We start from the raw sequence: 13,174 nt of genomic DNA, 5'->3' as shown, positions 1-13,174 counted from the left end.
ATTTCTTTAGGCAGTCCTTGTACCTTTTCTTTGGTGCACCTCTGTCACGGTGGCCAGTGGAGAGCTCGCCATATAATACGATCTTGGGAAGGCGATGGTCCTCCATTCTGGAGACGTGACCCATCCAGCGCAGCTGGATCTTCAGCAGCGTGGACTCGATGCTGTCGACCTCTGCCATCTCGAGTACCTCGACGTTAGGGGTGTGAGCGCTCCAATGGATGTTGAGGATGGAGCGGAGACAACGCTGGTGGAAGCGTTCTAGGAGCCGTAGGTGGTGCCGGTAGAGGACCCATGATTCGGAGCCGAACAGGAGTGTGGGTATGACAACGGCTCTGTATACGCTTATCTTTGTGAGGTTTTTCAGTTGGTTGTTTTTCCAGACTCTTTTGTGTAGTCTTCCAAAGGCGCTATTTGCCTTGGCGAGTCTGTTGTCTATCTCATTGTCGATCCTTGCATCTGATGAAATGGTGCAGCCGAGATAGGTAAACTGGTTGACCGTTTTGAGTTTTGTGTGCCCGATGGAGATGTGGGGGGGCTGGTAGTCATGGTGGGGAGCTGGCTGATGGAGGACCTCAGTTTTCTTCAGGCTGACTTCCAGGCCAAACATTTTGGCAGTTTCCGCAAAGCAGGACGTCAAGCGCTGAAGAGGTGGCTCTGAATGGGCAACTAAAGCGGCATCATCTGCAAAGAGTAGTTCACGGACAAGTTTCTCTTGTGTCTTGGTGAGAGCTTGCAGGCGCCTCAGATTGAAGAGACTGCCATCCGTGCGGTACCGGATGTAAACAGCGTCTTCATTGTTGGGGTCTTTCATGGCTTGGTTCAGCATCATGCTGAAGAAGATTGAAAAGAGGGTTGGTGCGAGAACACAGCCTTGCTTCACGCCATTGTTAATGGAGAAGGGTTCAGAGAGCTCATTGCTGTATCTGACCCGACCTTGTTGGTTTTCGTGCAGTTGGATAATCATGTTGAGGAACTTTGGGGGACATCCGATGCGCTCTAGTATTTGCCAAAGCCCTTTCCTGCTCACGGTGTCGAAGGCTTTGGTGAGGTCAACAAAGGTGATGTAGAGTCCTTTGTTTTGTTCTCTGCACTTTTCTTGGAGCTGTCTGAGGGCAAAGACCATGTCAGTGGTTCCTCTGTTTGCGCGAAAGCCGCACTGTGATTCTGGGAGAATATTCTCGGCGACACTAGGTATTATTCTATTTAGTAGAATCCTAGCGAAGATTTTGCCTGCAATGGAGAGCAATGTGATTCCCCTGTAGTTTGAGCAGTCTGATTTCTCGCCTTTGTTTTTGTACAGGGTGATGATGGTGGCATCACGAAGATCCTGAGGCAGTTTACCTTGGTCCCAACAAAGCTTGAAAAACTCATGCAGTTTGGCATGCAGTTTTGCCGCCAGCCTTCCAGACTTCCAGACGGCGGCCCCAGTCCGGGCACAGGGAGAGCAGCAGCGGCCCCGGCCCCGGTCCGGGCGAAGGGTAGACGGCGGCGGCCACGATACGGGCAGGAGCAAGGGGGAGACGGCGGCCCCGGCCTCGGTCGAGTGAGGCAGGCGGAGGCCCCGGTCCGGACAGGGAGTGGGAGGCGGCGGCCCCAGTCCAGGCACAGGGAGAGCAGCAGCGGCCCCGGTCCGGGCGAAGGGTAGACGGCGGCGGCCCCGATACGGGCAGGAGCAAGGGGGAGACGGCGGCCCCAGCCTCGGTCGAGTGAGGCAGGCGGAGGCCCCGGTCCGGGCAGGGAGTGGGAGGCGGCGGCCCCAGTACGGGCACAGGGAGAGCAGCAGCGGCCCCGGCCCCGGTCCGGGCGAAGGGTAGACGGCGGCGGCCCCGATACGGGCAGGAGCAAGGGGGAGACGGCGGCCCCAGTCCGGGCACAGGGAGAGCAGCAGCGGCCCCGGCCCCGGTCCGGGCGAAGGGTAGACGGCGGCGGCCCCGATACGGGCAGGAGTAAGGGGGAGACGGCGGCCCCGGCCTCGGTCGAGTGAGGCAGGCGGAGGCCCCTGTCCGGGCAGGGGAAATGTACTGTAAATCTAAAGCCCAATGCTTTGCTCCCTCTAGCCACAATGCATCTTTCAAGTGTTGTGGGAGCAGTGTTAGAACAATGAATCTGTGGGCAATTGGAACCTCTGGCGTACTTTTTAGCCAAGCTGTCACCAGTTCAGGTAAAGTATAGTATATTTGGTTGAGAACTCTTGGCCAGCTATCTTTCTCGCAGTGAAACAGTTCCACTTTTTATTGGAAGGTTGTCCTTTCACCATTTAAACAGACCAGCAGGCGCTTACTTGCAGATTCGGCACTCGGACTTCGTCCTACAATTTTCATCGAGCATATGGTACATCTGATGAAAAGCAAATGCCGTGATCAATGCCCTGACCAGAAATGACATTTATGCCTTATAATCAACTACTGCCATCGCTAGGGCTTTTGTGGATCGTTGGATTCCATTTTTCGGTGTTCCGGTTGCTATTACAATGGATCAAGGAACTCAGTTCGACTCGATGTTCCGAGCTCTCATTGATCTTCTGGGCACTACCTGTATTTGCATTCAGTTTTTTACCATCCACAGGCCAACAGTCTCATTGAGTGTTTCTATTGACAACTGAAGGCAACATTAACAACAGGTGGTGATGCAAAGTTTGCCCATAGCTCTCCTAGGAGTGCGTACTGCAGTTAAGGCAGATCTTGGATGTTCAGCATCAGAGCTTGTGTATGGTACTACTTTAACCATGCCAGGCGAGTTTGTGAATCAGAGTCCAAGCACAACACTCTAGTTATATTGATAATTTTCAGGAAACCATGAGATTACTCCAACCTACTCCTATGTGGCAGGCATTACCTGCAGTGTATGTGCTGAATGATTTACAATGCTGTTCTCATGTGTTCCTCTGGTATGATGCTGTTCACAAACAACTTCAGCCCATTTACGATTATTCTTTTCAGGTCTTACTATGTCACCCGAAGACTTCTGTGATAAACTAGAAAAGCTGACATGGTTTCCATTGACACGCTGAAGGTGGCGTATATCAACAGGCCACATTCTGTGCTTGAGCAGAGGACCAAGGGGCACACCCTTGCCAGTCAGACCATGCATCACCTGTCTTGCACTATCATACAAAGTCAGGCTGAACTGTTAGCCCTCCGGTATAGTTCCATTAGTCACCTCCTTGCATGGGTTGGAGGCTTGGGGGAGAGGGGAGGAAGGCAGAGTGCTGTCACGCCACATACTTACCTTCATCAAGAGCGGTGCTGGCCGCCGCTGATGACGCAAGCAATGCAACATGCAGGGCTAATAGCCCACATGCGCAGGTGTGTTAAGCGTCAAGTCTCTAGGTGATGAATCTCAGATTCAGAAGGAGGAGAGAGGATCAGGATCATTCATGTGGCAGTGAGCCAATAAGAGCGTCAGATGAGTTTAGCTGGATGATGTTTGTGAGTTGAAGAATGAAATGTTGTGGCTAGTGAATAATAAAAGAAAGTTGACTTAATGGTGTGCTGAAAGAAACGAGTGAGTGCATTCTTTGTTTGTAAACTGTGGTAAATCAATGCCATTACATAAATATCCTTCTGTCATCAGCAGTGGAGGTATTCCTTGGCCAACCAATACCTTTGTGATTACTGAGGTCAGCAATATGCTCTTTCTTCTTCTTAATGATGTTCCAAACTGTTGATCTTGATAATCTTAAGGTTTTGGTGATGTCTCTTACTGTTTATTCTTGGTTTTCCTTCTCATAATGACTCTAACTTTCATTGGCACAACTCTAGTACTCAGTGTTGAAAACTGGTAACTACAGACAACAAAGGTGATAAAAAATTTAGAAGCAAGCTGAGCTTGCTTAGATCTGTACGAATGAACCAATTAAACACATCTCAATAATTACAAAAACCTGTGAAGCCAAATGTCCCAAACATTATGATGTTCTGAAATCAGGGGATTTAAGCATAAAAAAGTGTTGTAATTTCTGCATGATCAAACCAAAATGTAGACAAATAACCTTGAGTAAGATTTGGGAATGTGCATTTTAATTAGATATGAATTGTTTAATTACAAATTTAAAACTGTGGAGACCAGGGGCAAATAAGAAAGTGTTTTTGTCCCAAACATTATGGACGGCACTGTACAGAACAGCAAAACTCCCAGCTCCAATCTCCATGAACACCAGTGGTTACAGGCATTCATCACAAAACAACCCTTCACAATCTGCTGGTTTCTTATCCCAAGCCAATTTTAGATTCAATTTATCATCTTGCCTGGATTCAATGGGTCCTGACCTTCTGAACCTTTTTCCCACATGGGACCTTGTCTGAGGTCTTAATGAAGTCTGTGTAAACCACAACTAGTGCACTTTCCTCAACAAAGATTGTTAACCTCTTATAACATAACAATTACAGCACGGAAACAGGCCATTAGGCCCTTCTAGTCCGCACCGAACCAAACACCCCTCTCTAGTCCCACCTCCCTGCACAATACCCATAAGCCTCCATCTTCTTCTCATCCATTTACCTGTCCAACCTTTTCTTAAATAATACAATTGACTCCGCCGCCACTATTTCTCCCGGAAGATCATTCCACACGGCTACCACTCTCTGAGTAAAGAATTTCCCCTCATGTTACCTCTAAACCTCTGCCCCTTAATTCTTAACTCATGTCCTCTTGTTTTAATCTTTCCTCCTCTTAACGGAAATAGTCTATCCACATCCACTCTGTCTATCCCTTTCATAATCTTAAATACTTCTATCAAATCCCCTCTCAACCTTCTACACTCCAAAGAATAAAGACCTAATCTGTCCAATCTCTCCCTATACTCTAGATGCTTAAACCCAGGTAACATTCTGGTAAACCTTCTCTGCACTCTCTCCACTCTGTTTATATCCTTCCTATAATTAGGCGACCAGAACTGCACACAGAACTCCAAATTAGGCCGCACCAACGTCTTATACAATCTCAACATCACCTCCCAACTCCTATATTCCATGCAATGATTGATAAAGCCCAGCATACTAAAAGCCTTCTTCACCACCCTATTCACGTGAGTTTCTACCTTCAGGGAACGATGTACCGTTACTCCTAAATCTTTCTGCTCTTCTGTATTCATCAATGCTCTCCCATTTACCACGTATGTCCTATTCTGATTCTTCTTACCAAAATGAAGCACCTCACACTTATCAGCATTAAATTCCATCTGCCATTTTTCAGCCCACTTTTCTAAGCAGCCCAAATCCCTCTGCAATCCTTGAAAACCTTCTTCATTATCCACTATTCCACCTATCTTAGTACCGACTCGCGACCCCTGGTTTACAAAACCAGTGTTCTAACCACTGAGCTATGGAGCCAGCTTGAAAAATCAGATTGATCCATCAAAATCTATCTAATCGCTGATTTGTCTCTGCCTTTCCAAGTGATCATTAATCCTGAACTTCTCCAATTATTCAATAATTTCTCTTCTTTTGATGTTTATTTCACAGGTCAGTAATTATCTGGGTTTTTCTTGGAAAAAAAAGTATATTTGCCCCCCTCCAGTCATCTTGTGGACAGCGAAGATTAAAAAATCTCAGAGCCCAAGCAATCTCTTCCCTTGCCTTTCAGAGCAGTCAGGGATAAATTTCTTTAAGTCCTAGATATTTACTCACCTTTAGAAAATGCTAATGCATTGAGTATCTCTTTTATTTTTGGACACTTAAACAAGAACTTCACTTTCCCCTTTGCAAAATCCTCTAGAAAAACCATTTCCTTTGTGAATATCGATGAAAAATGCTCATTTAGGACCTTATCTCTCTCTCTCTTCTGGCTCTATGCAGATTGCATACATTTTCCCATGGACCTACGCTTTGCTTAGTTATTCTTTTTCCCTTGATGTACATCAAATACCTTTAGACTTGCTTAAATCCTGTCCATTAATGATATTTCCTGATGCTCCTGCCTTTCAAATTTCTTTTTTAAGTGCCTCTCTGAACTTTTTAAAATCTTGACAGGCCTCCCTTACCTTTAGTTACCTGTACTTGTCATATGCTTTTTTTTCTCTTTATCCAATCCTGGATATCTTTCAACATCTTGGGTTCTTTGTACTCTGTATCCTGGCCTTTTCACTCTTACAGGAAGTGGTCAGCCATTACCTCTTAATATTTATTTTGAATCCTTCCTCTGTGCAAATGTCAACTTCCTTGCAAGTTGATTCTTCTTTTGCAAGGACCTGACATTTTTATTTTAAGCAAGGTTGACAAAAGGATAAAAGATAACTTAATAGAGGTGTACAAGATTGTCAGCCAGTACTTCTTTTTCCCCAGGGCAGCAATGGCTAATATCAGAGTACATCTGTTTAAGGTGAATGAAGGAAGGTTGACAGAAAATATCTGAGCTAAGCTTTTTTTTAAAAATTAAACAAAGTGGGAAATGCCTGGAATGCATTGCTGGGATGATGGTGGCTGCTGGTCTAATAGGGACATTGAAAAGACTCTTAGATTGGTACATGGATGCAAGAAAAATAAAGGGTCATGGTTTTGTGAGGTTGAGATCTGATTGATTGATTGTGCAATAGGCTTATATTGGTCAGCACAACATCATGGACCAAAGGGTCCATACTATGCTATTCTATTCTATGTTTTTGTTAATTAAAACATGAAATAATTGATAATTTGAAAAATTTCAAATTATTAAAATTTTTATCTTTAATTTAGCCTTCACACAATGTTTCAATCAAAAAAGTAACTGTACTTTACATAATGTACACTAAACGGAAAAAATGCAAAATCCAATATAACCAATTAAACAGCTCCACTCAAGGATTATTGTCAATTGATTTCACTGAATGCCTAAATAAAAAGTGACCATTACCACTAAGGCAGCTGATACTGGAGGAAGTTGTCACATTTTCTTATATGTTTACAGCATTTGGACATGATAGCAAAGCCTGCAATTTATGCCCACCCTCTGGAGACAATAAAACCATTTTTTGAACTGCTTCTGCGCATCTGGAGATGAAACTCTGACAGATTTAAACCAGGCCATTACAGAACAGTGCAATTGGCGTACTACCTTTACAGCACCAGCGATCAGGACTGGAGTTTGAATCCTGTGCTGTCCGTAAGGAGTTTGCACATTCTCCTAGTGTCTGCGTAGGATTCCCCCCTGCCCCCCCTCCCCCCCCCCCCCCCCGCCGGGCTCCATTTCGTCATACCATTTGAAACATACTGGAGGTGTAAATTGGGCGGCATGGACTCATGATCCGAAATGGCCAATTACCATGCTGTAGTCTACAATTTTTTTTTAAATATTTCCAAGTTAGACAGAGTGTGTTTCTAAGATGTGAACCTGTGAATAGTTATGTTCCTCAGCTTCTGCCATTCCTGTCCTTGGAGGCACCCTTGTGTGTTGGGTGCATGGAGTACATATTATAGATGGTACATATTATAGCCAAAGTGTGGTAATAGTAGAATGAACTGAAACTGCCGTAAAATAATCTGAGGAAAATGCTATGTTGGATCAAACACAAAAGAACATTTTACCTGTACAAATACTTTTTGCAAAAGTGCCCGTCGTTCGCTAAGTGGTATTTCTGTCTGTGCTCCTCCAGGTACATCAGGCACATGAGGAAGATCAAAGAACAGGTAAAGACATTTAACCAACGTGGAAGGTAGTGACATTGTTGTCATGTAGTCCACAGTTTTCTGTTTTGGAAAAGAAAAGAAATTAGACTATTGTTACCTACATTGAAAGAGCATTCTGATCCTCCAACTGCATCACTTATTGCTGCAATTTCAAAACAAATTTTCAAATGTACCTGAAGCAGCAACACAACCAACAGAAAATATTCAAAACCAAATAATAGATCATGTCAATTCATACAATGAAGTTGGTTATCCCTCAACAACATTATTGACCACAGCTCAGCATTAACACCAAATCAAACTCAGAGATCTGGGACTTTGCTCATGGCTCTGCGATTGGATCCTCAATTTTCTCATTGACAGACCGCAATTAGTATGGATAGGAAACATCACCTCCTCCTCCTCGTTGACCATTTACACAGGGGCACCTCAAGGCTGTGTGCTTCGTCCCCAGCTCAATTCCCAGTACACCCATGATTGTATAGCCAAGGTCAGCTCCAATACAATCTATAAATTCACTGACAAAACCACTGTTGTTTGTTAAATAACAGAAAATAATGAGTCAGAATGATGGATGGAGATAAAAAAATCTGATTGTGTTGTGCCAGAACAGCAATCTTGCCCTCGAAGACAACAAGACCAAGGAGGTTATTGTGGACTAGGAAGTGGAGGCCTTGGGTCCACACACCTGTCTTCTTTGAGAGAGAGAGAGGAGAGAGAGTTTGTACCAAGTTCCTGGAGTCCACACATTGGAGGATCTCTCCTGGAGCCAGCACAAAGGCAACTATGAAGGCAGTACACCAACAAAAAAGTCTGAGGAGATTTGGGATGTCAAATTTCTTAAAGTGTTGTGTGAAAAGTATACTGACTGGTTAATCGGGGCCTGATTTGGAAAGTCAGTACCTAGTAATGTAGAATGCTGCAGAAAGTGATAAATTACATCATCCATCATTGGCACCAACCTCCTAACCATTCAAAGTATCTATGTGAGGCACTGCCTCAAGCAGGCTACTTTCATAAAGGATCTCCATCAAGCTGGTCACTTCTCTCTGCTCCCTTCAGGCAGAATGTACAGAAGCCTGAAATCCAGCATCTCAGATTTAAGAACAGTTTTTTATCCAACAACTATCAGACCCTTAAACCTCCCTATATTGTGACCATAAATTGTCCATAGAACACTATAACATCTGGCTGCACTAATGAAATGTCATTTACTTTTTTTTTTGCACTAAATGCAAGTGTTAATATTTGATATTTATGATCTTTTTTTCTGACTTGCATTTGTGGTCATTTAAATTTTAATGTAGTTGATGTATCTTATGTATCTGTTTGGCTGCAGAAAGAATTTTGAACATCAGTCAATTGTTCTCATGTATATGACAGTAAACTTACAATGAACATTGAGTATCCCATAAAAAATCAAATTGCCTTAGTATAGAGAATATCCTGCATGAATCAATTGTCTGTTGCTATTGACTCATTAGAAGTTTAATTTATCAAGTTAACATTTCTCAAAAGGAAATGGGGAACTTTATATTGGTTAAGATTGTTATTTGAACTACGACTTGCATTTAAATTCTAATTCTTGCTGTTGAAAATAGAGGGAAAGAAAATCACCCACTATTGATATGGTGCTAAACATTTAATGGACAGTAAAATTCCTAATCTGGTTTGCAACATACTTTGGTGGTGTCGGATTATCAGATTTTCCAGATTATTGGGTATTATGCAAGATAGCTTTAATTTACTAATACCCTGTATAAAGAGGGTACATAGTAGAATAACACATTTTCAAGATCAAAGAAAGCATAGGAACTGGTGGCATGTTGAGTGAGAGTCCCATTGTGTGAAATAATTCCTACCATCCTCGCAACTTCCCATAGTACCTTCACATGAAACCTTCCTTTTTCCCAATAGCTACTGTATATTTCAGCATATAAGCCGTATCTTGAAACCCTCAAAAATCAGGGTTGATTTGTATATTAGATACAAAAATGAGACCTTAAATTCAACTTTTTAAAAAAATTGCTCGATGTAGATTCAGCGTATAAGATGACCCAAAACTCCTCTCTACTGCTGGCACCACCATTCCCCGACAGACACATCCCCATGGCCAGGCACTGCCTTAACGCATACAGACATTCTATTATTGTAGAGCCCAAGCTTCTTTGACGACTTCTTTGACGCGGACAGCATCGCACCCAATGTTGAGAATGAAGTTGCCATCGCCGACTCCAGCTGCAGCAGATGTTGAAGGTTTAGACCGAGTTCCGTTCGGCATCATGTCGGCCAGAAACAAAGGTTTTTTTTTAAATTGTTTGCTTAATTTACAGAGTTGATACTTGGCAATTGAGGTGTTGTAACAAAGTTTGGGTTGTTGCTGGGAGGTCCTGACACCCGTCTCCAGCATGTTCCTTGCAACAAATTGGGGGGGGGGGTTCAACTTGTATGCCCGATATATGATAAAACCATGGAAATTAGACTGAAAATAAGGAGTTGATTTATTTGTAGATTGCCTTATATGCCGAAATATACAATAGTGCCCATAATCACACAAAAAACTGATTTAAACAAAATGCAAAAAAAGCCAGAAACTTTAAATCTGAAAGTAAAACTAAAAATGCTGCAAGTTTTCAGGTCTGTCAACATTGATGGAGAGAGAAAAACAGAATTAACATTTCATTTAGAATAACACAACATTAAATGCATACAGCATAGTCTCTTCTAATTAGGGAAATTCATTTGCTCCTTTTCAAGAACTTTAATCAGTACACAAGTACAGGTATGCACCGCTTAACATCCACAATATGTTCTGTGGAATTGGGGCTATGGATGTTGTGCGAACACTATATTATATTCTTAGCAAAGCTATATGGGATAGTGTAATGTCCCTGTAAGCCTTTTATTTGTAAGTAGGGATGAGTGGGGACCGACACGGCTGTGGGGAGAAAACAGGGCAGAGGAATCAGTATGGGAACCGACACGAGGCTGTGGGGAGAGCGGGGCAATGGGATCAGTTTTGGCGTACAGTGTACAATTTCTTATAGCTAGTGATCGCTTTATCTAAATTGCTGTGGACTTGCTTGCAGTAACTGAGTAATTATGGGACCACATGCAGTCAGACATTGCCCAAACGGACGTTAAGCGGCTCATACCTGTACAGTGAATTTATGATCACTGTGTCTTTTCGCCAAACTGTTTCATAGGTCAAAGAAAACTTGAGAAATAGCAATCTCTGTTTTTCATTGTGGTTAGAACAAATTGCCCAATGTTCAGTTCAATGATTTCAAGCTATAGCCACAGTTCCCATTTACCAGATAAGTAGGTGGTGGTAATGCTTTATTTTTTGATTTAATTCACCAATTTTAGTCTCTCCGTTGTTCTTTTGTCACCTTTTCCACAAGCCTCCCTTTTCTTTCTTCCTTTCTCCCCTCCCACTCTATCCATGAATCTGCAATATTTGCCACCTATTTCAACAACAAAATTTCTGCAGATGTTGATGAAAGCTCATCAACTGGAAGTTAAATGCCTGTTTAGCTGCTGTCAGAGCTGAAACTTTCAGTTTCCTCAGCAGAGATGCTATCTACTTGCTACTTTGCATTTTATTTATAATTCAGATTTCTTGCATCTGCATTTCTTTGCCCTGGAAACATTAAAACACGAGACTCTAGTATTTATTTATAATAGAAAATTATTAATTATTATTGTAATTATTAAATTATGATGGTTTACAAATAATGAGGGAGTGTTTCGAGTGAGCAGGGAAAGCCCCGAAATCAGCACTGGCTCAACGGGCCAAATTGTCTTGTGTAACAATGGATATTTTGTGACATGGTCTTAAATAACAAAGAAAGAGAAACAAAATGAAGAACAGGATCTGTCAGTTATCAATTCTTACCATCTAGAGACTTTTGAAAGCACTGCAATTGTCAAATTGTATGTTGTTACATTCAGTTAACCTCAAAGACAACAGTCAAAATTGTTCAGTTGCCTTTAGTTCTCGATTTGGTCACAAAACCAGACATTTTCTCCCTGTGCCATATATACAGTTTTTAACAAGACCAGAATCTGAGAAAGAGTCTTGGCAGGGATGACATTTCAAAGAACTTTATAGCCTCTACAAACTCTTTAAGACCTCTCTGAATCTGCAGTACAGATTCAAAGTAAAAAATATTGTATCTATTTTAAGGTTACATCAATGTTATACCATTGTTGTACATTAACAGGTCTCTTTTCAACCGCACACGAAGGCCGAGAGCTGACTATGTACCTGGATTTAGATGCAGGTGCAGAAGGTGGGATGGAAATTTGGGTTACAACCATTGGCAGGTGAGCACCAAGGACCAGCACAACAGCAAATGGGCAGTCCAAACCCTCAACTCTGGTCTTTATTCTCAAGCCTCATTCCAGAAAGCTGCTGATTTACACTTGAAAGTAAACTGCATAATTAGGTCACCCATTGTTCCTTTTCAGGTACTGATTTGACCTTGGGATTCTCAGCCAACAAGAACAGATAAACTGGTGTTCTTTTCTAAATGTCACATGGGATAATAAATTTTCACTTCAGTTACATCTACAGCAATTGCAGATAACCTTAATCAGGACAATCAAAAAAAGGACCATTGACATGTTAGGTTAGTCAATCATAGGGGAAGGAAAATAAAAACCGAAAATACTGAGCAGATTAATCAGTATCTGTGAAGCCACCTTTCTTCATTAATAATCTCTGATCTGTTAAATACTTTCAGCACGTTATGCCTTCTTTGCAAATTTCCAGTGTCTGCAGTTATTTAGCTTATCAACTTTGAGAGGAGAGAAGAAAGAGTCAGAAATGTTCACATGTTCTGGACCTGCCCTGGCTTAAAAGAATTTGGAAAGGATGTTTTTCAAATACTATCAGTAATTCTTAAGTTAAAATTGGAACCTTTAATTGTTCTTTTTGGATTACCTCAAGATGTTGATATATTACTGACTTCAATTCAAAGCTGAATTTTATCTTTTACATCATTGAAAGCCAGATATGCAATTTTGATTAAATGGAAAGATAATATTCTTCCTACACATACAATAGCTTGTTTAACTCAAGAAAAAAATTAGATATGCTATCAAGGATTCAAATGTTAAGTTCCAAAAGACATGGGGCCCATTTATGGACTATTATTATAATTTTAAGATTTAAGGTTGTTCTGGAATTTTGGTGCTTTTGTCCCTTTCCAAGTTGGTGTCACTTGATACATACATGACAACTTTCAACCTTGCTTAGAGGGGGGATTTGACATTTTTCTTTTTGTTGTTAAATCTTATTTTATTGTTGCGATTATGTTCTATGCTTTGAATTTCCTTATTATGAGAATATTGTACAATGTTTTAATTTTTTTTCTGAATCTTGTAGCACATTGTATACGTACTGTTCAATCATTTATATTGTAAATCATCAATAAAAAATATTAAAAAGAAAAAGTCAGAAATGAGCTGCAATTATATTAAGAAGATGTGCAGTTTGCAATGAGCGTGGAGAAAGTAATACAAAATGATTAAAAGACCATAGTTTTCAAAAACTGTTCTGCTGGGGT

General features: G+C 41.7%; 1 protein-coding gene across 6 annotated transcripts in view; it reads right to left on the bottom strand.

Annotated features, from left to right (window-relative positions):
- wdfy3 (WD repeat and FYVE domain containing 3) overlaps nt 1-13,174 on the bottom strand; it is a 444,121-nt gene that overhangs the window by 347,219 nt on the left and 83,728 nt on the right. For all 6 annotated transcript variants that reach the window (XM_069926060.1, XM_069926059.1, XM_069926063.1 and 3 more), the window contains one exon: nt 7,500-7,661. In XM_069926060.1, the coding sequence (XP_069782161.1) occupies nt 7,500-7,661 (162 nt within the window). The remainder of the gene's footprint in view (nt 1-7,499; nt 7,662-13,174) is intronic.

Source organism: Narcine bancroftii, chromosome 3 (assembly GCF_036971445.1).
Source record: "Narcine bancroftii isolate sNarBan1 chromosome 3, sNarBan1.hap1, whole genome shotgun sequence".
In the NCBI taxonomy this organism is placed as follows: domain Eukaryota; kingdom Metazoa; phylum Chordata; class Chondrichthyes; order Torpediniformes; family Narcinidae; genus Narcine; species Narcine bancroftii.
The sequence above is the reverse complement of the archived record's forward strand: the minus strand, read 5'-3'. Positions and strand labels throughout refer to the sequence as shown.